A 22,941-nucleotide genomic window follows, 5' to 3' on the forward strand; every position below is an offset into this window, starting at 1 on the left:
TCTATCACTGTAAGAACTGTTTTCTAATCCTTTAATCATTTTTCTGTAGAGTCACACATTTTTCCTGTAAAATGTAGTATAAGAAAAGAGAAATGCCATCCAAAGAATATAAATTGCAAAATTTAGGACCTATTCTTGAAATGCCTTTATGTATGTATGCTCATGTAAGTAAAGTTATTTGCTTGTAACCATTTTTGTCGTTAAGTGAGTTCAAGTACAAGAGATAATCTCCCTCTTTTTATTAATAAACTTGTTTTTCTTTTAATCTAAACCAATCTAGTGAGGGGTTTGAATTGAAGTGATTGTTAACTCCAGTTACAGTAATAAGATGTACTTTGATCTCTTCTGAGCATTCCAGGAGATGACTGGATGCTTCCGGGCAGATGGTTTTGGGGAACTTCAAGACTGCAGGTGTGTTGGGCTCACCCTAAAAGTAGTAACCCAGGCTGGTGGAGACCAGGATGTAGACAGGCTGCTGGGGTCGGAGAGTGGAACGAGGGCTGCATGGCACACAGACGCTCAAGGAACTGCACGCTTGTCTGCTGGATGTTGGTGTCCAGGCTGTGAGCCCCAACAGCAGGGCCATCCCTACGGGTGTGTGGGGCCCAGGGCGGAAGTGATGAATTTGTCACTTCCAGGACTGACCCATCACTTCCGGGACTGACCATGCCAGGTCAATTGCACCAGCCTGCAAGGACCCCCAAAGCATGGGGCCCAGAGCGGTCACCCCGATTCACTGTACCCAAGGGACAGGCTCTGCCCAGCAACAGAGCATTTTAGGCACCCAGGGTTACAGGATTGGCAGTGTCCCAATCCCTTACTGGTCTGAACCCCCAAATCTGTCAGATACGCTGAATACCATGTAATTTACTCTGTGGCTCTTTCTGATTGCCATAAAAAATCATGTCCCCATCTGCTCTCTGTGAACACTAATGAACCCATGGTGCTGCTTGCAAGGACTGGTCTACACTAGAAAAGTTATACTGATGTATCAGTTAAGGGTGTGAATTTTTAACCAATATAATCATTCCAGTATAAGCCCTAAGTGTACACAGTTACACTAGTATATTGCTTCTTGAACTGGCATAAACTGTACTGCTGTAAACACTGATGCCAGTATAACTGCATCAATACTAGGAAAGTTCTGCCATTTTAACCACATCCTGATTAGATTCCTATTAGAGTCAAGGTCTTCAATCCTGCAAACATTTAAATGTGTGTAATTTTGCCAATGTGAGTAATCCCACTGATTTCTATGGTACTGTTCACGTGAGTAAATTACCCATGTGCTTAACATTTACAATTCAGGCTTTGGTTTGCCCCAGTTGCTTAGCAAAAATGTGGAACCTCTCTGAAAAGCTTGGCCAGCTGAGAACATGGCATCTTTTAACAGAGTATTGGCCTGGTCTATGCTACAAAGTTTTGTGAGCATAGCTATATCGGCTAGGAATGAGGAAAAAGTCACTCTCACTAGCTACCCCGAGTGTAGACGCAACTACGCCACCAAAAGAGTATTCTGTGGATTTAGCTAATGTAGCTATGCCCACAGAAGAATTCCTTCTCCTGGCATTGCTGTACTGACTAAAGCTCTGTAGTGTAGACATGGCCTTAGTTACAGTGTAGAGCATACAGCTTTGACCCTGCAATGGTTTCCAGGTGGGTGGTTTTCATGTGCCCACACAAAGCCCATTGCAAATCAGTGGCACTTCAGATGGATGCCGGGTGTGGCTGCAGGAGTAGGGTGGACCAAACGCCTGTAGTCGATAAAGGAGGGCAAGTGGTTTGATTCTGTTCTCCCTGGTTGGCTGGGGTTTGTTTTCTGGTTTGGGGGAGGCTGCTGGGCTAGGGCTTTGTTTATACACACACAAAAAACACTTAGGGGGAGAGATTTCCAAAGGCAGGAAGAGCCCTTTGGTGTCTCCCTCCCATGGGAGTTGGGTGCCTCACTTAGGGTGACCAGAGAGCAAGTGTGAAAAATCGGGACAGAGGGTAGGGGGTAAGAGGAGCCTACATAAGAAAAAGCCCCAACTATTGGGACTGTCCCTATAAAATCTGGTCACCCTAGCCCCACTGCCCTGGGTGACTTTGAACAGAGGCGCCTTCTCTCTGGCCTCCACGGCCCCCTGTAATGCCAGGGAAGGGGCCCCAGGGCAAGCTCCCTCCCCACCCCAGCTGCGAGGCAGGGCAGGCTGGAAAGGGGCCGGCTGGGCTGGGCTGGGCTGGCTCGACACAGAGGGCGGAAGCAGGTTTCCCCGTGGCGGGCAGAGGCTGGGCGAAGCAGCAGCCGCCGCCGCCACCGGTCTAGCATGTCGTACTGCTGGGGAGCCGGCTCCTGCGGGCAGCTGGGGCTGGGCGAGGCGGCAGCCGGCGGGCCGGTGCGGTGCCGGCGGGGGCCAGAGGCCGGCGGCGGCCACACGCTACTGGAAGCGGCTTGCGGGGAGCGCCACACGCTCCTGCTGCGGCCCGACGGCACCGTCTGCTCCTGCGGGGCCAACGCCCGGGGGCAGCTGGGCAGGAGGCTCCGCCCGGGGCAGCGGCCCCCGCCTCGCAGCTACACGCCGGGTAAGAGGCTGGGCAGTGCCCTGTCCCGCTCGGGCAGCCGGGGGCCAGGAGCGTGGGGCGAGGCGGGTGGTTCCGGGGGCTGGGTGCTGGGGGTCTGTGCGGTGCTTCTTCCTCACCCACATCGCTGGGGCCGGAGCTGGCCCGGCACTAGGGCAGGCGCCCAGCTGGGTTCCGCTGGGTGCATGCAGCCGGCTGGGAAAGCCGCTCCCGCTCCGGTACGTTTCCATTTCTCCCTCCTGCCAATCAAGCTGCAGGTTTCGGATTCCGCCTGCAGGTCGCTGCTACATTCGGTTTCGGATTCCTGGTGGGGGCAGTCAGCTGCTGAGAGGCGAAACCCAGCCGCAGCTGCTGCTCTGCTTTCTGCCTCTGGCTGGCTGTCTCTCCTCCTCACCGGTAACTCAGAGAGAGACTAGCGAGAGAAGGTGGCAGCCCTCTCTGCACCTACAAATCAATATCGGTGCCAGGGTGGATTTGATTTAAATCATAGTTTAAATCAGTAGTCAGGAAGACTCGATTTAATCATGGTTTTCTACATAAAAGTGCATTCCTGTTGGTTGTTATATCCTTAATACCTATTCTTCACAACCCAGAGAGGTTTCATTTTTAGGTTTCATTTTTAGAAGGTACAACTATACATTTTTAAACTGATTTATTTTGAAAACGTTTCAGATTAGGTTTACAGCTATATCAGAAAATGAATGATTGTTTGGTTATTTCATTTACCAAAAGTAATTGAAGCAGATATTTCTGAAGTCCTTGGGAGGTGAACTATCTCCAATTCAACAGGTTAATCATTAATATTTGGAGGATTTTCTTGCCATGGTGTATTCGGAGGAGATCACCAGACAGACATTTAAATTGTTTTATTTAACTAAAACAACAACGTTAAGTATTCTGGATTCTTTTTCTTCAACAGCAAATATAATATTTTAGAAAAAAGCATATGTCCCTTGCTTTTCACATTTATCTCCAGACTTCTTGTCCTTGTCCAGATCTATTCCACCCCCAACGATCTTCTATTCACTGAACTTTTTGAAACTTTTCACTTTTAGAGAGAGGTAAGGGATTGACTCTGTACACAAATTTGCAGAGGGACAATAGAGTTGAGGTCTGTTATTTCTCACCTCTATATATTATTTATTTATTGGCCAGGAATGGCAAACCGCAGCCCCTGGGAGCTGTGGGCGGCCATGCCTGCGGACAGTCAGTGTAAACAAACTGTCTCGCGGCCCGCCAGCGGATTACCCTGATATTTGGATATTTCTTACCAATAAAATTATTGCTACAAATTTGGTTTATGACTTATTTCCAGCACCAAAGAAGAGAGAAAGTTCTCTCAACCCATCTTTTCAAGTAAAAGTACAATAACATTGGTAATTAGCAAACTTAGGAGAAATGAAAAGCTGTGGAAGGTGAATTAAGATTTTAGGCTGACGTGTTTAAATATTTCATTCGTATAAAAGTTCTCTTATATTCTTGTGGTACTGCCATAATTTTTTCCCAAGGCACATTAGTGTTAAGTGTTAGAAACCTGAGAGTGCTCTTGTTTTTCCTCTGTATTAACCAACATGCTCATGGTCCTGTGTCAGCCTTGATCTTTCCAGTAGAGGAAGGAAACTCCATTTAGAGCCTATTTATGCTACTTCTTAATTAGTGGGAGGAATCACCAATGTGAATTTCTTCCCCCAGGAGCTGAGTGTTGCTATATGACTAATCCTTTGCTATTGGCAGGTAGGGTTTGTGTATATCTTTTCTTTCTGTAACCTCTGAATAACCTTTTTTCCCCACCAAAAAGAACAAATTCAAGCTTTAGAAGCACAGATTATTGTTCATGTGAGCTGTGGAAAAGAACACTCGCTGGCTGTTTGCAACAAAGGAAAGGTCTTCTCCTGGGGAGCTGGGTCTGAAGGCCAGCTGGGCACTGGAGAATTTAAGGAACAAAGTTTAATCCCGAAGTAAGTAGCCATTTAAGCATAATGTTTCAGACTCACTGTATGGTCCCCATTTGTGCACGTCACGAAACCACTACAGAATCTGGCCCAGTTTGACATTGGTCAGGACTGGAACTGGAAGGTCTGAGAGAGAAAAGTTGAGTTTTGGGGGAAGTTTGCAGAGCATTGAATCTCACATCTAGCTGTCTCAAAACAGGTGTAAGAGTATTTAGATGCTGTGCGTGGTTTCCTACTCTTGCATAGCATGTTCTTTACTTACCCAAACACAGCATTTCATCCACAAGTTAACTTTGTCTCTGTATGATTTCTTTTATCATAAGTGAGGGATTAGATGGTGGTTCAACATCACCTGAATTGTTTGCAGCTTGTTTAGAAGAGATTTTTCTGCTAACTATGTTGGGGTGATGTAGGCTTCGGCATGCATGGAGAGAGAACTGCTTGAGGATTTCAGATATTTTTTTTTCAAGTGCAGTTACAGGACTTATTTATAAATAGCAGTACACGCACTCATCTGTGAATATGGGACTAAATTCAGCTCTGGCATCAGTGTTCCAGTGGAAGTCAGTGCCAGAGCAGGATTTGCCCCCTGCAATTTTTGGGCAGTGGTGCAGCCACAAGTTAAAGTAGGGGAGACGTGTTTATTTCACATAATCCTGTTAGTTGTTCTTGTAAATAACATTTGTTTTGTATCCCCCACTGCGAATGTCAGATCAATGCAAGTTAGGTTCCTTTGCCAAATACACCTCTTTCTAACCATTTTGCACCTGACATGTTTATGACATGACTACTGAATGGTATACGGAAATGTAAAGCACAAACAGTATGACCACAAACCCTTTGTTTTTATAGCAAGTATATTTCTGTCTGTCTCTTTCCTGTTTAAGGAGAATTGTTGTTTACCTCTCCTTCCCTTATCCCTCCTCCTCCCACAAAGTTGAATGTATCAAAGACTAGATCAGCTACTTTAATCCCGACTAAAGTTTAGGCTGTGCAAGAAGCGTGGGAACAGGTCTCAACTCTCTTGCAGGCTGCACCGAAAATTGAGGATCAAGCTCTAGAGCTTATAGTTTGTTGTGGGGGTGGGGAAGAGGGTAGCAGCCAAACAGAGAAGATCCAAAAGTGGGTGGTGCTGGTCAGGAAGGGGATGTGGCAGTGATGGCTCAGGGATGATCCTATGGGGGCATGACCAATTTAAAGCTGCACTTTCCTAGGGGAATCCTCGTGGTGGGATGGTGCCTGCTCTTTCCTTGACCTTAAGTCTTTCCTTCCTCGACTTTACTCCCCAGCAGGAGATCACCAGACCTCTCCTCACCAGCAGGGATGCAAATAACTCCTCAGCACATCAAGTTCTAAAAAAGCCAGTGAATGTTGTAAAATAGTCACTAACATCTGTACACCACGGAAGAAGAATCGCCTTGACCAGACCATGACTGTTTGGTCACGTGTGAAGTGGTTTAGCTGGCATATTACATTCTGAGGCCTTGCTGAACTCGGGAACAAAATGCTCTGATCCTGTATCAGATGAAACTCTAACACTTCTTTACCCTTTCATAATGTTGTTTTTCAGTCTTGTAAGACAACATTTGTAGTTAGTTAGTTATTCCCCACTCCACCCTCCCATGCATGCCCTTTCTATCTGCTTGCTGGGCATGGGGTTAGGAAATTGTAAGCAGTGTATTAAAACTCACACTTGAAAATGATTTAGTGAAAAATATTGGGCCCATTCTTAAAAGCACTCTACACACAGGCTTAAGTGGGAATTTAGCACATGGAATAGACCCAGTCTGGATGACCTTATGGCATATCAAACATGGCTCCTCCAGGAAGTCTGTAGAAGAGACCGGGTTTTTCAAAATGTATGGAACAGTCAAAAACTCCAGTCAAGTTTGTTCTACATGCATAGGCAATACCAACAGAGTATACTCAGAGAGCACTATTAGAAAAGAAGCTTTTATAATTAAGAAATATAGCATGCTTTTTAGACCCTTAAAATTCAGATATAAGAACGGCCATACTGGGTCAGACCAAAGATCCATCTAGCCCAGTATCCTGTCTTCTGACAGTGGCCAATGCCACTGAGGGAATGAACAGAACAGGTAATCATCAAGTGATCCATAATCCAATCCATAATGGATTTTCATTAGACTACCAAAAAATCTGATCTATAAACAATCTTCATGCTAAATTTTTAGTTTCTGTTCCAAACTGCTAAGACACCCAAGCTCTTAAAAAAACAACCTTACAACATTTTCTCCATTATTAACATTTATGTTTGCTTTCTGTTTCCCACCCTGCCTTTGTAGTAAAACAAACAGCAGAACAATATTTGCTTGAGCTTTCTAAAGACATTCATCATTAGGAAGAAACCAGATCCAGAAAGTTTCACCCCTCCAGGTGAAAGTTTGACAAAGTTCTAGGCAAAAGTCTTGTTAGCATGGGCATGTTCAGGGAACCTTAACTTTAGCTGTAGCTATGCTCTCCAGCTGTAATGCTTATATATGGATACTTTTGCTGTCAACAAAGTTATATTGCAGTGGATGTGTAAGAATCTATTCCGAATAGGTTCAAAATACAGTGCGCGTTCACCTCTGTGTGAATAATAGGCCACTGAAGCACAGGACAAATTAAGTCAGAGTCCAAATGACACATTTATATGCATCTATCTTAAGTAGTGGAGAAACAACCTATTGCAGAAAACTCTGACTGGCTAATGGCCAGGCAAAGGTAAATCAGAGACTGCAGAGTCAGTGTTATAAAATATAATATTACATTATCTGTTTTCTGAAACATAATTGAGTTTTTCATATGCTCTAGAAGCCAAGTTAACTTGGCTGTCCTGTTTCTACTACAGGAAAATAGATGGCCTTTCTGCTCTCCGAATAATACAAGTCACCTGTGGGCATTATCACTCGGTTGCACTTGCACAAGGTAATACACGTTTCATTCTTAAATTATTTCCAAAGTGCCATGCAAGCAATTCTGTTCTTTGGTGCAGTTAATTTATGTGTCAGTCAGATGTTAAGTTGTCCATTACTCCTTTAACAGAAATTGTTAGTAGTAATCATGCTCGTTACAGTAGTGCTCATGGACCAACCTAGAATGGAACCCTATCGTGTCCAGTACAATGCAAACACAGAGTAGTACGCAGTCCTTGCCCTGAAGAGTTTACCGTCTAATAGATGAGACGGAGAAAAGGGAGGGCAAAGGGATACAATATACAAGCAGAGCAATCAGTGTGATGCGGGCAAATGTCAATTTATCTTTTTCTGTTTTTCTTACAGCCCAAATAATGCTTAGTACCTCATTTCTGAAAAAGCCCAGTGGGGCCAAGTTAGCCATTGGTTAGTTATGCTCACAAAGGAGCTGCTAGTAACATTTTTTTGTCAAAGCGTTAGCTATTGTGTTACTTGTGGCACCTTAGAGACTAACCAATTGATCTGAGCATAAGCTTTCGTGAGCTACAGCTCACTTCATCAGATGCATTCAGTGGAAAATACAGTGAGGAGATTTATATACACACAGAACATGAAAAAATGGGTGTTACCATACACACTGTAAGGAGAGTGATCACTTAAGATGAGCTATTACCAGCAGAAGAGCGGGGGAAACCTTTTGTAGTGATAATCAAGGTGGGCCATTTCCAGCAGTTAACGAGAATGTCTGAGGAACAGTGTGGGGTGGGAAATAAACATGGGGAAATAGTTTTACTTTGTGTAATGACCCACACTTTGAGAGACAGGCCAGTCCTTGCCTACAGACAGCCCCCCAACCTGAAGCAAATACTCACCAGCAACCACATACCACACAACAGAACCACTAACCCAGGAACCTATCCTTGCAACAAAGCCCGTTGCCAACTGTGTCCACTTATCTATTCAGGGGACACCATCAAAGGACCTAATCACATCAGCCACACTATCAGAGGCTCGTTCACCTGCACATCCACCAGTGTGATATGTGCCAGCAATGCCCCTCTGGCCATGTACATTGTTCTTGTTAACTGCTGGAAATGGCCCACCTTGATTATAACTACAAAAGGTTTTCTCCCCTCCCCCGCCTCCCCCACTCTCCTGCTGGTATTAGCTCATCTTAAGTGATCACTCTCCTTACAGTGTGTATGATAACACCCAATTTTTCATGTTCTGTGTGCATATAAATCTCCTCACTGTATTTTCCACTGAATGCATCCGATGAAGTGAGCTGTAGCTCACGAAAGCTTATGCTCAAATAAATTGGTTAGTCTCTAAGGTGTCACAAGTCCTCCTGTTCTTTTTGCGAATACAGACTAACACGGCTGCTACTCTGAAACCAGCTATTGTGTTGGGTGTTGTCTGTGATGGGAAGGCAACCCTTCTCAAAACTGCTATTTAGATAAGAAAATGTCAAAAATCTTCCCCACGTTCTTTTGGGGAATTGTTCATTTGATAGCTAAAATCCATCTTCAGTAATAAAGAGATGAATGTGTCCCTTCTTCCTCCTCCTAGTGAGGAACCACAATTCCTGCTACATGCAGTGAGGCTTCTTACATCCAGCACGGATGGTTAAATGGGCAGAGAAGAAGCTTCCTCTGCTGTTGCCTGTTCTGTACTTGTTCTGTGGCTAAACAGAAGGCACTGGGTTCAGGGCTGTCAATCTGGCATTTGTCATGAGCACTACATTAAATATATGCCTTTGGCATAGTGTGTCATGTTTAAGAGGGTGGTATTTTATCTTGTTATACAGGTTCACTGGCATTAAAATGGTAGAAGGGGACGCTGAGAAAAGCATTCTCCATTCATTATTTGTTGTTGTTAGATGAAAAATGTAACAGTTTCTATGAGCATACAGAACTACCTGATTCCTCAGCTTTGGATGGATTAGGAAACTATAGATACTAATTTCAGTTTGCTACCAACACAAGCTGTGTAAAATTATTCTGTCAGCACAGTGTCATGCAGCTCCAGGTATTTGCCAAATCACAAGCATGAGGAATAATGGGTATGGGCCAAATTTAGTTGTCATCACACCCCACAGTCATTGGGGTAGTGTGTGGATTAGTGAGCATAGAATTCACCCTTATGTAGCTTGACTGAGTGGTAAATCTGCCCTCCTCTGTGGCATCAAATTCACATCAGGGGCATAATTTTTCACAGCTCTTAGTGAGCTAGTTAGTGCACGTGTCACTTGAAGGTGTGTCATCTTTTACTTTGTTTCTCTCTTTCTTTTAATAAAAATAAAGATGGCAGAGTCTTTTCATGGGGACAGAACACCCATGGCCAGCTGGGCCTGGGTAAAGAAACCCCCTCCCAGCCTAGCCCACAGCATGTCACATCTCTCAACGGGATCCCCTTGGCTCAGGTTGCTGCCGGCGGGGGACACACCTTTGCGCTGTCTCTCTCAGGAGTTGTGTATGGGTGGGGAAGGAACAACGCACGGCAGCTGGGATTAAATCACGCTAATACAAGAGGTAACTCTATCCTTTCATTTCTCAAGGAAACTCCATCTTAATTCCAGGTTTCCTCTTGTTGTATAGACTCTCCTGAGATAATGGGATGGACTTAGACTGTTCGCTGGGATGGACTTACACTGTTCGCTAGAATGAACCATGACTAGAACTAGATGAATATGAGGGGGGAAAGGATATGTACATGTTTGAATGAATTTGCACCAACTGTTCATGTCCTATCAAATGAGTTGGTTGGCGAGAAATCACCAAAATGGGAAACTTTAAGCAAACATTTGCAGAATGTTTGCAGGAACACATTTTGAATTCATATTCACACTGGAAGCCTGATTGTAAGAGTTGTACCTACCCAAAGAGGGAGCAGAAACATCCTGTGACGTTACCCAGGGTACAATCTGGACTGATGGACAGCTGTGTCCCCTCAGTTCTCCGACCTGGGGTGACATTTACACTGCTTCGCCGTGAGAGCAACCACTCCTGGTCTGCTCACACACAGCCTCCAGCAAGTAGGTTACTCCCAGCTATACTGTATGAGTACTGTAGCCAGCCAGTCATGAACTCCGCTGCAGGGCAACACCAGCAAACTCCCAGTCCCAGACTTCCCCTCAGAAATGTGCATCTTGTACTGCCCAGCACCCTCCTGGGCAATACAAGTTCATATAAAGTCCTTTATTTCATTAATAGAATAACAGGGGTGGCCAAACTGTGGCTCATGAGCCACATGCGACTCTTTTACAGTTAAAGTGCGGCTCACAAGTCCCCCAGACTCCCTCCCAGTGTCCACCTACCAGACAGGGGGCCGTGGGGAGAAGCTCAGGACCTCACCTTGCAGGGGGGTGGTGGAGTAGGGGCTTCTGTCCAGCGGGGAGGGGAGCAGTCTCAGGGCTTCAGCCCTGTGGAGAGCACGTGCTGGGGCTTGGGGCTTCAGCAGGAGTGGGGCTGAAGCCCCAGTTCCCAGCAGGTGTGACCTGGCTCTTGAACTTCTAAAAATAGTTGTATGTGGCTCGGAGGGCCAGTAAGTTTGGCCACCCCTGGAATACGATACGCACAAATCCTGTTCTCCCAAATGAAGTTTCCCAAACACACTGGTTTAGATAAAACAAATTTATTAACTACAGAAAGATTTTAAGTGATTACAAGTAATAAGGCATAAAAATCAGAATTGGTTACAAGGAATAAAAGGTAAAATGTAACTAATGCTTAACAAGCTAAGTGAATTCAAAGCAAAGAGCTCTCTTAGCAGGAGTTCCAACTGTCTTACTGGCTGAATCCTTCAGTCAGGATCCCTCTCCAATACTGCTTCCTTTGTTTTTCAAGCGTTGTTGATGCTGAGGGTGGAGAGAAAGGAAGAGGTGGTTTGGGATGTCTGCTCTTCCAGCCATTTCTCTTCCACTAGAATCACCTCCAGCTGGCATTCAGGAGACAGAAAGTCTGTCAGGAAGCTCAAGCTGCTGCTTTGTCAAAATGTCAGTTCTTTGCCAACACCCTCTCTCCTGCGGAAGAGTGGCCACTTAATCAGCTGAGGGTCCATTTGATCTTGTTGACACGTGGCTGAGCCCTTGGCTAGCCTTTTGTCTCTGGGGAACTGGTTTGTGACTGCCCCCAGAGCAGGTTGCAACATGTCTCAACAATACCACACAGCGAAATCTTTACATACAGTGTTGCCACACACATTTTACCAAGACAATAATGATCAGCAAATCCTGCGTTTTCAAATGATACCTCCCAGTGCATACTTTGTACAAGTTTTACCATAATCCTCTAAAAGGGGTGAATATAGGGGGACAGACTGTCACACATACCACCTAGCCAATCAAAACAGCTTGAATTTCTAACATTGAACTCTTTTTTTAATGTCCCCCTTACAAACAAGATACCAGGTAAGAACTATTTGCAGAAAATCAGTGAATCACATGAACAGCGATTAAATTTGAGGAAAATGAAGTGTTTGGACAGGAAAAGATGAGATGATTGACTCTATTCAGCCAGCTCGGACCAAAACATTTCCACAGCTTGTATAAAGGGTCCACAGGTCAGGCAGCTGTGGAGACAGTAGGATCTTTGGAAACCAGAAAGAATGACCAATTCATTTGGAAGTGGATGGTATAAAAACCAGCACGTTAATGTGACAGTATTATACTCATAACATTTTGGCCAAGCTAACAATATGCAATTTCTGTCTGGATGGAAATTTTGATGGCTCCCTATTTGCAGAGAATCTGTTAGGCCAGATTTAACCTGTATGGAATGTGAGGTTCGTGAGTGAGTGGCAGGTTGTTTTGTTTGGCAGTCTAGATGTTTAAGCCAGCATCTTCAAGCCCCCTTTGGGTTTCTTGCTCAGCCTGTAAGATTTCCCACCATGAGCCAAACCTGTGGTCTGTTTGTAGATTACAAATCCAAAACAAAGACACAAACTACAGTCAGGTTGAGAGCTTTCAAATGCAACTTCAACATGGCCTAGAACAAAAACTCTTCTGTTTCTATTTCTGCTCACCAGACAAAGCACTTACATTCCTTGCACTAGCTGATGCTGTAGAAGGTGTGTATGTAAATATGAGGAGACGAAAGCACAGATGATCTCATTTTGCCCTTAAACTCCCCTTTCCTTTTAAATATTTTTTAAATAAATCATGGTCAGATGATATGAAATCTCAGAGGGCAAGATGCTAAAAAGCAGGGTTAGGGTAACCCAACGTCTAGTGGATGGTGTTATGAAAGGAAAGAAGCCATTTCACATGCTATAGGAATCTGTGCTTCTCCAACAGAGCAAGTCTTCAAACCGTATGCGGTAGCTGCTCTGAAGACTATTGGTGTGGTCTATATCAGCTGTGGAGATGAACACACTGCAGTGCTCACCCAGGTATGCTCCAAATCCTTCTGTGTGATGCGTGGCCAGGCCATGACTGTCTACAGATAAGTGTACTAAGCTCATGCTTAGTTGGTATGATGGCACAGCAAGGCTTAAGGGTCTGTATTTGATTTTGGGTTGGAGGGATTAGAAGACCTGGGCAGTGCTAACCTTGTGCGAAGACCTTAGGCCTCGTAACTTTCACTGAGGTCTCTGGGATGTTTATGTGCTCAAGGATGTCCGGGTTGCACGTTGCTACAGCCTCTGGCGTTGGAAACCCCTGCTGGGTGTTTACGTGAAAAAGAACAAGGGCAGTTTAAGGTTATGGGACCCTGTCTTGCTCCCATTATATTCAATGGAAACTTTGCCATTGACCTCAGTAAGTGTAGGATTGGGCCAAATCCTGCTCATCTTACTCAAACCTATGATGGGACTACTCAGATGAGGAAGACAGGAAGTAGGATATGGCCCGAAGTGCTGTATAACCATGAAAATCTCCATTATCAATGGATAATTCAAGATGCTTTGGTTCCCAAAACAGAGCTTTTGGAAACACCCTACTTATAGCGACTGTTTTGTAGTTTATCTTAAAATTAACAATTATTCCACTATGTACAAACAGATGTAATAACAAATGTAAACAGGTTTTGTACTCTAGGAAAACGTTGGTATTTTGGAAATTTTTAAAAGAAATTTTACTTTCAGCCTAAACAAAGGACTTCTAATGAGAATAGAAATGGAATATGTATTTTTTTCTAGTACCAAAAGCTGTTTTCTGAAAAATTATCAAAAATTAATGGAAAGCACATGAAGTAAAAGCAACATCCTTGCACTACATCTGACATAGAAATCTTCTGCGACCAGCTAGTGCATATGTTCAGTAGGTTGCTTTTCCCTGGATCGGTGTGCTTGTAATCCACTGTGTGTGTGTGTGGGGGGGGGGGGGGGTTGACCACCATTATTTTGGCTACGCCTTACAAGAGGGTATAAATCTCTCTCTTCCATACAGGGAATTTAGCCCTTTACCTCAAGCAGCAGGTTCATGCTTTTAGTATGAGAAATCCCAGGTTCAAACCATGCTGACAGCCCAAACTGGATTAGTTTACGTGCCCGCTGTGAATATGATCCTTCCTTGGTTTCACTTGTGTATGGCTAGTTTGTATCATCTTCTCTCAACAATCTTCAGGTTTTCTTCTTTTTTGCTGGAGGGGTTAAAAAGAATTAGGAGGTGAAAGTCCCATAACCATGGCAAACTAAATTTGCTTTTGTTTCAACAGGATGGCAGTGTGTTCACATTTGGAGATGACAGTGCTGGACAGCTGGGACATTGCTCTTCAACCCAGATGCCTGGTCCTCAAAAGGTCGAATGGATAGATGGTCCAGTTTCCCACTTGGCATGTGGAAGGTGTATACTGTAGCTTGTATGTTTTTCATAATAGTCACATTTTGCAAGGAAAAATAATATTGTTTTCTAAAGGAAGATAGACAATGTTGGGTCTTTTTTTTTTTAACCAGTTGTGTTCCCATTAAAAGCAAATAACTGCTTCAATATAAAGCTAAAGTTGCACAGTTACAATCTTAAGGTCAATTAGTGAAGAAGTTACCCTCCAGTTCTGTGAGAACACAGATACATTAGGTGTTTGCAGCAGCCGGTAGAAACAGAGTTTTAGGGTGAAGTTCAGTGGTATGCTCTGACTGCTTTGCACTCATTCCTTCACTAACAGTAAACTTCTGTAAACCCAGCTTTAACTGGCCTATGAAACTGGATTTCTTGCTCCTTGTCATCACTGGAGGGATGCAAAGCATTCAGAGTATTCCAGTAAAGCCGGCTCTTAATGTATAATTATAATACAACTTGGATAAGCAGATTAGACACTCCTGAGGTAGTTCTGCTGTCTGGATTTTTTTGTGGATGGTCTCTATATAGCAAATTCTAGAGGGTTCAGAGGTCTGATGCATACTGTAATATGAAATAAAAATAAGGCAGGGCATTTATGTATAGTGTATGTATTGCTCTTCATTGATCTCAAATTGTTCTGCAAATCAAGGGCCAAGCTGAAGTCAAATAAGGCAAATAGGCCTGGGTCACTAAGTAGTCCTTCTCAGACAGGAACACTGAGTTACACTGGGACTGGGACTTACTGAACATCTCACAGTCTGCAGTGGTGAAGAATAAAGCCCATCTTGTCTGATTCCCAGTGCTGTGCTCCAACCACTAGATGTCCTAGTGAATTTGTACAAGTGCCTTTATAACCCTGTTTTACCATCAACTGACTCTTATTGACTGGAAGGGAGAACAGAGAGTTTTCTGTGACAGGTTTGTAACAAGTTATCTCTTCTCTTTGGCAGCTATCACACCCTGGTCTATATGTCTACTTCTGGGCAGATTATATCTTTTGGACGTGGTCCCCAAAGACACATTGAAAATGGAACAGCCAGTAACCCAGGGGAGCAGATACAGAACTTTGACATCAGCAGTCTGGTTTCAGCTAACGGTACTGATTATAAGTGGAAATATGTTTGGTTTTACACAATGCATAATGAATCCGTGGAACTCATTGCCACAAGAGATAATTGAGGTCAAGACCTTTAGTTGGATTTAAAAAAGGATTTGGCACTTACTTAAATAACAAAAACATTATCAGTAATATTAGATGGTATTAGAATATCTATATTTAGAAGGAATATAAAGCCCTCATGCTTCATGACATAAATCTAACACTAACCTGGACTACGAAGAAACGGATGATATCATCACTGTAATATAACTGTCATGTAATTATTTTCAAAAAACAGAGAATATCCAATGAAAATATATGGGGGAGTAAAATGTTGTTGTGGCTCTTGCCTGTATTTTTCTGTAACATCTCCCAGGGTCCAGTCCTGTAACATGCTGAGCAGCTGCTGGACATTTCTTAGCCCTCTCAATTCTCTTGACTTTAATGGGAGCTGCGGGCATTTAGCAACTTGCAGGTCTGGGGCCAGATCCAAAACCCCACTGAAATCAATAGAAGGACTTGCACTGGCTTCAGTGGGCTTTGGATCAGTGCCTAAGGCCCAAGAGAATAAAGTAGCAGCATAAATAGCAGCAGTAGACGTTGAGGATTTGCAGTTGATCTGATTCGTATTCTTGTAGATCTGTCGGGCGTCCAAGTAAAAATGATTTTTGCTGGAACGTATGTCAACTTCGTCAGTACTCTTCAGTCCCAGGTAGTGATACCCTGTCTTGTAGATTTCATTTAACTCATGTGTTTCAGTGATGGTGGGCAGAATTGCAAGCAGTATATCACTAGCATGTTAGCAAATGTAAGCTTTATTCATTTTAAAGTAGAGATGTCGTGTTTATGGAGAAAAGGTTGGAAGCAATTAACAGCTGCAGCAGTTTTTGCCAAGCAGTAGTTAGCAAAACACAAAGGGGAAAACGGTAATTTCCAGTTTATAACTCAGCCAAATCTGAATAGATTTACATGGGGCCCACAAAAGACACCTCCCTGACCCTAAGTTTATTTCCTTGTGAAGTTTCAGTTTTGCTGGCTGTAAACGATGAAGGCATTTGAGGTCTTAATTAAGGTTCTTATTACTTTTTTATGGGAAGTATTATGCAACTTTAATATTTGCTCTCAGTAACTTTTTTCTAAAATCATATTTTATGGGCCAGACCCTGAGCTGCTGTCAGTGATCATGACTGCATTGATTTCAATGAAACTTTGTTGATTTGGCATGAGGATCTGACAGTGTTTTAAGAAAGGAAAATCCATTCCTTAAATATACTCAAGTATATGAACCAATGTTGTTTTTAAAGGAAATATATAACAAGATTGTGTTGCAAGAGTAAATCACCCAGTGTTAACCTAGCACACAGAGAATGGTAGAAAGAATCAGAGTTACAGTGGTGGGTATAATTCTGACCATAATCTCACAAGGAGGAAGTTGAGATTGAAGAGCTGCAGTATAGGCTGATGATAATATTTGGTACTTACATTGAGCTTTGCATCTTCAGTGTTCTGTAAAAACATTAATTAACCATAGCAATAGACTAGTGATGATTTATGGCTTTGAGCCCTTTGGAGAATAGTGGTTCTCCATGGATGCTCCGTTAACCATAAGTCACTCACAAAGCCCTTCCTGGTAGTCTGCTGAATGAAATAGGTTGGAGCTAAGTGATGGTTGTTGGAGCAGGAGGAGGTCCAGGTGAGACTGGAAGTTTTCATTCAGTAATCTGAAGTTAGTTAGAACACAGCTCATTTATCTATATTGCCTGGTTCAGGCTAGGAGAGCCAGTTGAGCAGAGAAGATCCTCCAGTCATCAGCTCAAGGATTTCTCAAGCAGCTCACTTTAATTTCCGGAAAGTGTGATCCATAAATACAAAGCAGATCTGGAGACCCACAGTGGTTGGTAGGAAACTGTGTGGTCCCCTAACTCCTCTCCCTCCCCCCACCCCTCAATTTAACAATTTTAATATCCAAAACCTAGTTAGTGGCTCTTTTCCTGTATTCACCCTTCTTCCTCTCTAGAATTGTGTCCAGATCATTCTAGGGCTGGTTCCACTCATATGGATGTCAATAGCAAAACTCTCATTGACTGCAATGGGAGCATGGTTTTAGAATTGGTTGCTATCTCAAAGAACTGGTTGGCATAGAGAATCAATGCAGGAGCTTTCAGACTGTTACTACAATATACCTTAACCCGTGTCCTTTTTCATTTTGCTAACTCTTGGATAGATGATAAGGGATACTGTGAAGAGGAAAATTGGTGACCTTCAGGAGCTAAAATTAAGTTGAGGGATCCTAGGTACAGTTGGGTGCCATCTCTAAGGGTTAGTAATGATGATCTCCTTCTGCTTCAGAATCCAAGGCACGAGAATTGCACGTATTTATTGCTTGTCCTCCCACTCTGTTACAAAAAGTAAATAAAAACAAACATTTTCTTTTCAATTTGGGAAGTATCAGGGACATCATGGTAGTACACTCAAATAAACCTACTTTAATGTCAGGAAGAGTATTACAAGATTAGAGAACTGGTAGTTTCTCCATGTAGCCTGTTGCATTTACCTGCCTAATGCAAATGCAGGGTCTTCAGTTTGAGCAAAAGTGGGAGCAGATTTGATCAATTGCTTTGTAAAAAGCTTATTTGCAGTGGTGGTTTATAATTTTATATACACTCATATGTTGTATCTTTGCTTTTTGGTTTTATTTAAGGATCTTGAGTATGCACATGGGATCTCTTCCACAGATACCCTGCCGAAGATTAGCAGGCTTGACAGGACATTGATAGATAAATGGTTGGCAGTGACAGCTGGCACTGATGAATTCCAGGAGGCTAAAAGGTTGGTGTCTACCACTTTTCTACATTATGGGATGAGAAGACTTGTCTTTAGACTCTTTTTATAATCAATGTACTAAAAACTGATTCATAAACTTTAAACAAAAGTAGGGTCTGTTTTACTGCCTTTACCTAGGTATGGGCCTAGTAGTTTCAGTAATGTGCCCATACCTAGCCTATAACGTGGCTGTCCTACAATTTAGCCAGCCTTGTATGAACACTCTTTGATGACAATCAGCCATGACTAAACACTGTTTCTGAACTCAATTCTTTAATGGTTTTTCATTGAATCATCAGATACCTGTTTGCTGCTGAATGGGAATGGAAGCAGACTCTAAACTGACTTGAAAGACACCCTCTCATTTCGTTTGGAGTCAGATTAGATTCTAAAGGCATGATGCAAAACCCGTTGAAGTTAATGGAAAAACTGTCTTCACTGGGGTTTAGATCAGGCCCTGAGAGAGAATAAAAATCCTGCAGCAAATCGTATCTTCCTCTAAAGGACATGTCTTAAGAAAGCATCTTTTGGCAGTAGAAAATTCATCATGCAAATAAAACAGACATAAATGTGCTCTCTTAATATCTTAAATAACAGAGTAATTGCTTAAGATTCAATCTTGTAAATGTCTGAGTGCTAATACATTGACCTACTAGGTGGCATAATTGTTTAATGCCTACTTTCTTGTATTATTGTGCCTTTTGTAGGGAAATAGCCCTGATATTTTCTTCTCCTGCTTGTTTAAGTGCAAGTTTTTTAAAACCCAGGTAAGTGATACTTTCAATGCCATTCTTTGCTAAGTTTAAACAAGAAGCTAAAATTGTAAGTGAACTAAATTATGAAGGCAAAACCCTATCCCTGTATCCAGAAGATGTACTTGCTGGGCTTAGGGGTGGCAAGGGAGTTAAAGCAGAGCAGTAACAGCCATTTTAAAGTTTGAATAACTGTCATGTTGCTGCGGGACAAGAAGATTCCAGGTAGCAAAGGGGGATTATGTAGTTGTGATACACTCCGCTACTTCTTTAATAAAGGAACACCATTCAATACGCTGAATCCCCAGCAGTAAATGCACTAGGCAGCCAGACACCCAACCATACCACTAGCCAGCAGACCATGCTTGTCAGCTGGCCAGACTACTGGCCTCCTCAGCATTTTTAAGTGCTCACTAAGAATACTGACCACCTAGTCTGTGAGTGTGCTTAGGGGTGTGTTGGAAAATGCTCCCTTTCTCCTCTTCCCACTCCTTCATCCTGGGCAGGGCAGATCTAGCCCATGGAATTTATCTGAGTTTCCTAAAGTTTTAATTTTAAAGTACCTGAATAAGAATTGCAGAAACAAGCTGTCGGCTGAGCTAAGATGTGTTCTCGTACTCTTCCACTTCACTTAGCAGTTCTACAGCTCTAAGGCTAACAAGAACCCTTCGGGGCTTTTTACAGAGCTACAACAATTCTAAGCTTGTTTATATTAAAAAAACAAACAACCAAAAAAACAAACCCACAGGTGTATCATATAGTTTTTGCTGATTTAGGGGACAGAGTTGGTATTGTGCTATTGAGCCTAAAGAGTCACTGGTTCAAATCCAGCTCATTAAAATAGTGACTGACACTTGGGACCGTCTGAGGGCTTTTTGGTGGCAGTGTGACCTGAGCAGGTCGTCTTAGGTTATTTCCCGGACAGTGGACCCTTGTCCATGTCACAGTTGGAACTGGCCCTCTTTTTTAACAGTCTCAGCAGAGTGACCAAGAATTGAATGGGCACAAATACTCAGCTGTCCTCTCCCCCTTACAGGTGATGCTTGGTTGAGGCACGCTGACTGGGCATTGTGGGAAAGCTTGCATTGCCACTCTCTGCCCTGTAGATGAGCAAAGAGATCCAATTTCTAGGGCTGTCAGTTTGGCACATTGCACAGCACTAAATTCTGAAGAAGAACCTTTTAAAAATCAGTACTTGCTAAAAAAGGAAAGAGCATTTGCTAGAAAAGATTTTAAAAAAACCCCTAAAACCAAAATGTAACCATTGAGGTATATTGCAGCATCCTCCTTTATTATATAAAATGAGGTGTATTTTTTTCCTAATCACCTTAGCTCTGCTTTGGAAGCAAATTGTATTGGTGTTGATCTACAAAAGGCGAGGGACGTATTTGATGAGCTAACCAAAAAGGAATGGATTGTTAACCAGGTAAAACATCTTGCAAGTTTTTGTGCAAATTACATCCAGGGTATAACTTAATTTAACAGGTCATCAGGGGTGCACAGGCTTGGTACTCTGGAATTACTCTGAATGAAGTTGAGACAGGACCCTCTTGTAGTGTGACACCGTGCAGGGCACACACTCCCGAGGGCACAACTCCTTGGCTTCAGCATCTCCTGCGTCTGACCTTGGAGTGTTCAGTACCCTTTTCATGCTGTGAGCTCCCTGCAGTGAATAGGGTACCTGGGAAAGCCTTCCATACAGCCCCAGGGGCCACGAACCCCCAACTTTGCAGTCAGCAGTGACTCTCAGCCGACCTTGTAAAACAGAAGGGTTTCTTAGTCATCTGGAACACAGTACAGAACAGATCTTGTTAGCACAGAAAGTAGGAAGATTCAGCAAAGTCCAATTTGGGGAGCCCTAGAGCCCTGGGCTCTCCCCCCACAAGTCCCAAACCAGGAGACTGACCTGCTTCCAGCAGCTCACCCTCAGTTTCCCCTCCTCCGTCTTTTGATCTGTTTCCAGGTCTTCTTGCAGAGGGTGAGGCCCGGCTATCAGTTGCCAGGACACAGAATGTCTGTCCATTGTCTGGGCCCAGGGTGCTAGGCGGCAGTCACACCTGCCCTCTAGGGTCTCTGCACAATCACCCACCCTTGTTCCACCACCTAGATACTTGTGCAACATATAGGGGAAACTGAGGCACACACCGTATTCCTATAAAACATTAAGTAAATTCCCACTTCACCACACAGGAAGCTACTGATTAATTTAATTAATTAACTTGCAAGGGAATTTTTCTTTGTGTGTTTGGGGAAGACATGAAGGGTCTGTAACGCCATCTGCCAAAGTTGCTCAGGACAAGCGTAGGATCCAAACTCTGCTCCCTGTGCAGTGATGCGTTGCACTTGGATATGCTAACACATGGACTCTCCTCATAGACTGTTAATCTCCCTAACCCTCTCATCTCCCAAAGTCTTCACCGCCCAAGTATGAGGAATTGTTTTTAAACATAAAAAAGAGGTAGCTGGCCAAGTATATGAGAGGATGGGGACAACTCTTTATCCCATGTCGAAATCACCCTGAGTGTGGTAAAATGTCAAAAGTATTTCTGTGTTTTAACACCATGACTTTGGAATTGGGAGACAGACAGGAAACAGAGCAGCAGCACAGCTTCCAAATCATTGGGATAGTTTAGGCATTTGGGCCAGTAAGCGGCTCCTCATCTCTGAATAGAAAGGTGCAAAATAGTCCTTAGGAATCAATTTTAAGGCACAATTGATAGTAAGTATCCAACAACTCTAACAAACAAACCTCTCTTCATCCCTTTTTACCCCAATTTTAACATAGATTATTTTTTATTTTAACTGCATCTAAACTCTACATAAAAAAACTCTTTTTTGCGAAGTTTCGAGTCCAGCATTATGCCAGGTAGAAAGTATTGGCTTTATTGTATATGGCACTGCAAATCATTCTCTAAATGCTTTCTCTCTTCCACCTTTCTTTATTTGATTTTATTGCATACAGATAAATCCCTATCTGTTGGCTGATCTGATTCCTGGTCTTCCACTGCGTTCTCCTCATCATGAGGCTTTATCTATTTTCCTACTCCTGCCAGAATGCTCTGTGATGTACAAAGAACCGAACTTGGAGCCTTTTGTTATGCGACTTGCGCAGGCCATTAATACCATGAGTGACCGCTCCTCAGACATTCTGGGTAAGGTTGTTTCACTTTGAGCCTGAGGAGAAGCCACTGCCTGAGATGGTAACTTCAGCACACATTTTAAAATTACTTAATTAGGACACGGTTAACATACTGGTGCAAACATACAAAGTGATCATTTTAGCCTCGTCCCTTCACTACTTGTGGATAGTGCTGCTGTCCCAAAATCTTCATATGACATGTGTGTGAGAGAGAGAGGGAGAGAGTTTTATTCTCTCACACAATTTTTATTAGTTAGAGCCAAAGGTGCTAGATTGCATAGTCAATCAATGCAAACCCTAAAAAGCAAGGAACTAATGTATTCTACACTCCATCTACACTCTACTCCTCAGCTCCTCTTCTCAATTTCATGTGCATCTGTTCCACAACTCACGGACCATATATCTCCACCTTCATCCTAAACAACCAGTGGGCTCCCTTTCTTGTTGTTGTATCTACTACCAGGCCTAGAAACCCTCGACACACAAGCTCCTGGTCCATGGGGCACTGTACGCACAGAACAAAAAGACAGTCGCTACCCCAGAGGGCTTACAATCTAATGATAAGACAAGATAAATGAGGTGGACGCGGACAGACTGGCGAGCATAGGAAACAATGAGATAATATTGGTCAGCGTGATTGGCAGTGGTCTCAGCACACCAGTAGCCCAGTTGTTGTCAGGGATGTATAGGCACCTTGGCAGTGGGGTTTTGAAGGAGGATAATGAGGCAGCTGTGTGGATGTTTATGGTACGCACTCCCAAGCCTATGGGGCAGCGTGGAAGAAAGCATGAAGGTGCTTGTTTGAAAGTTTAACAAGTGGACAGTGGAGGCTGGCATCATGGAGGCAGGACTCAACCTTTCGATACTGAATGAGAGGGTAGGGTAGGGATAGATTGTGAAGGGCCTTGAAATTAAGGACAAGTA

General features: G+C 43.3%; 1 protein-coding gene across 4 annotated transcripts in view; it reads left to right on the forward strand.

The window, feature by feature from the left end:
* Positions 1-2,240: 2,240 nt before the first annotated feature.
* The window catches only part of LOC140910224 (putative E3 ubiquitin-protein ligase HERC6), a 33,963-nt gene continuing 13,262 nt past the window's right edge, over positions 2,241-22,941 (forward strand). For 3 of the 4 annotated variants that reach the window (XM_073340673.2, XM_073340676.2, XM_073340677.2), the window contains exons 1-12: positions 2,241-2,562; positions 4,358-4,517; positions 7,366-7,442; positions 9,733-9,960; positions 12,723-12,817; positions 14,083-14,210; positions 15,155-15,300; positions 15,942-16,015; positions 18,005-18,132; positions 18,834-18,893; positions 20,211-20,304; positions 21,841-22,030. In XM_073340673.2, coding sequence (XP_073196774.1) covers positions 2,307-2,562; positions 4,358-4,517; positions 7,366-7,442; positions 9,733-9,960; positions 12,723-12,817; positions 14,083-14,210; positions 15,155-15,300; positions 15,942-16,015; positions 18,005-18,132; positions 18,834-18,893; positions 20,211-20,304; positions 21,841-22,030 — 1,636 coding nt within the window. In that variant the 5' untranslated portion in view covers positions 2,241-2,306. The remainder of the gene's footprint in view (positions 2,563-4,357; positions 4,518-7,365; positions 7,443-9,732; positions 9,961-12,722; positions 12,818-14,082; positions 14,211-15,154; positions 15,301-15,941; positions 16,016-18,004; positions 18,133-18,833; positions 18,894-20,210; positions 20,305-21,840; positions 22,031-22,941) is intronic. The other variant, XM_073340675.2, reaches the window with a different exon arrangement.

This window comes from Lepidochelys kempii, chromosome 4 (assembly GCF_965140285.1).
Source record: "Lepidochelys kempii isolate rLepKem1 chromosome 4, rLepKem1.hap1, whole genome shotgun sequence".
Taxonomy (NCBI): Eukaryota; Metazoa; Chordata; order Testudines; family Cheloniidae; genus Lepidochelys; species Lepidochelys kempii.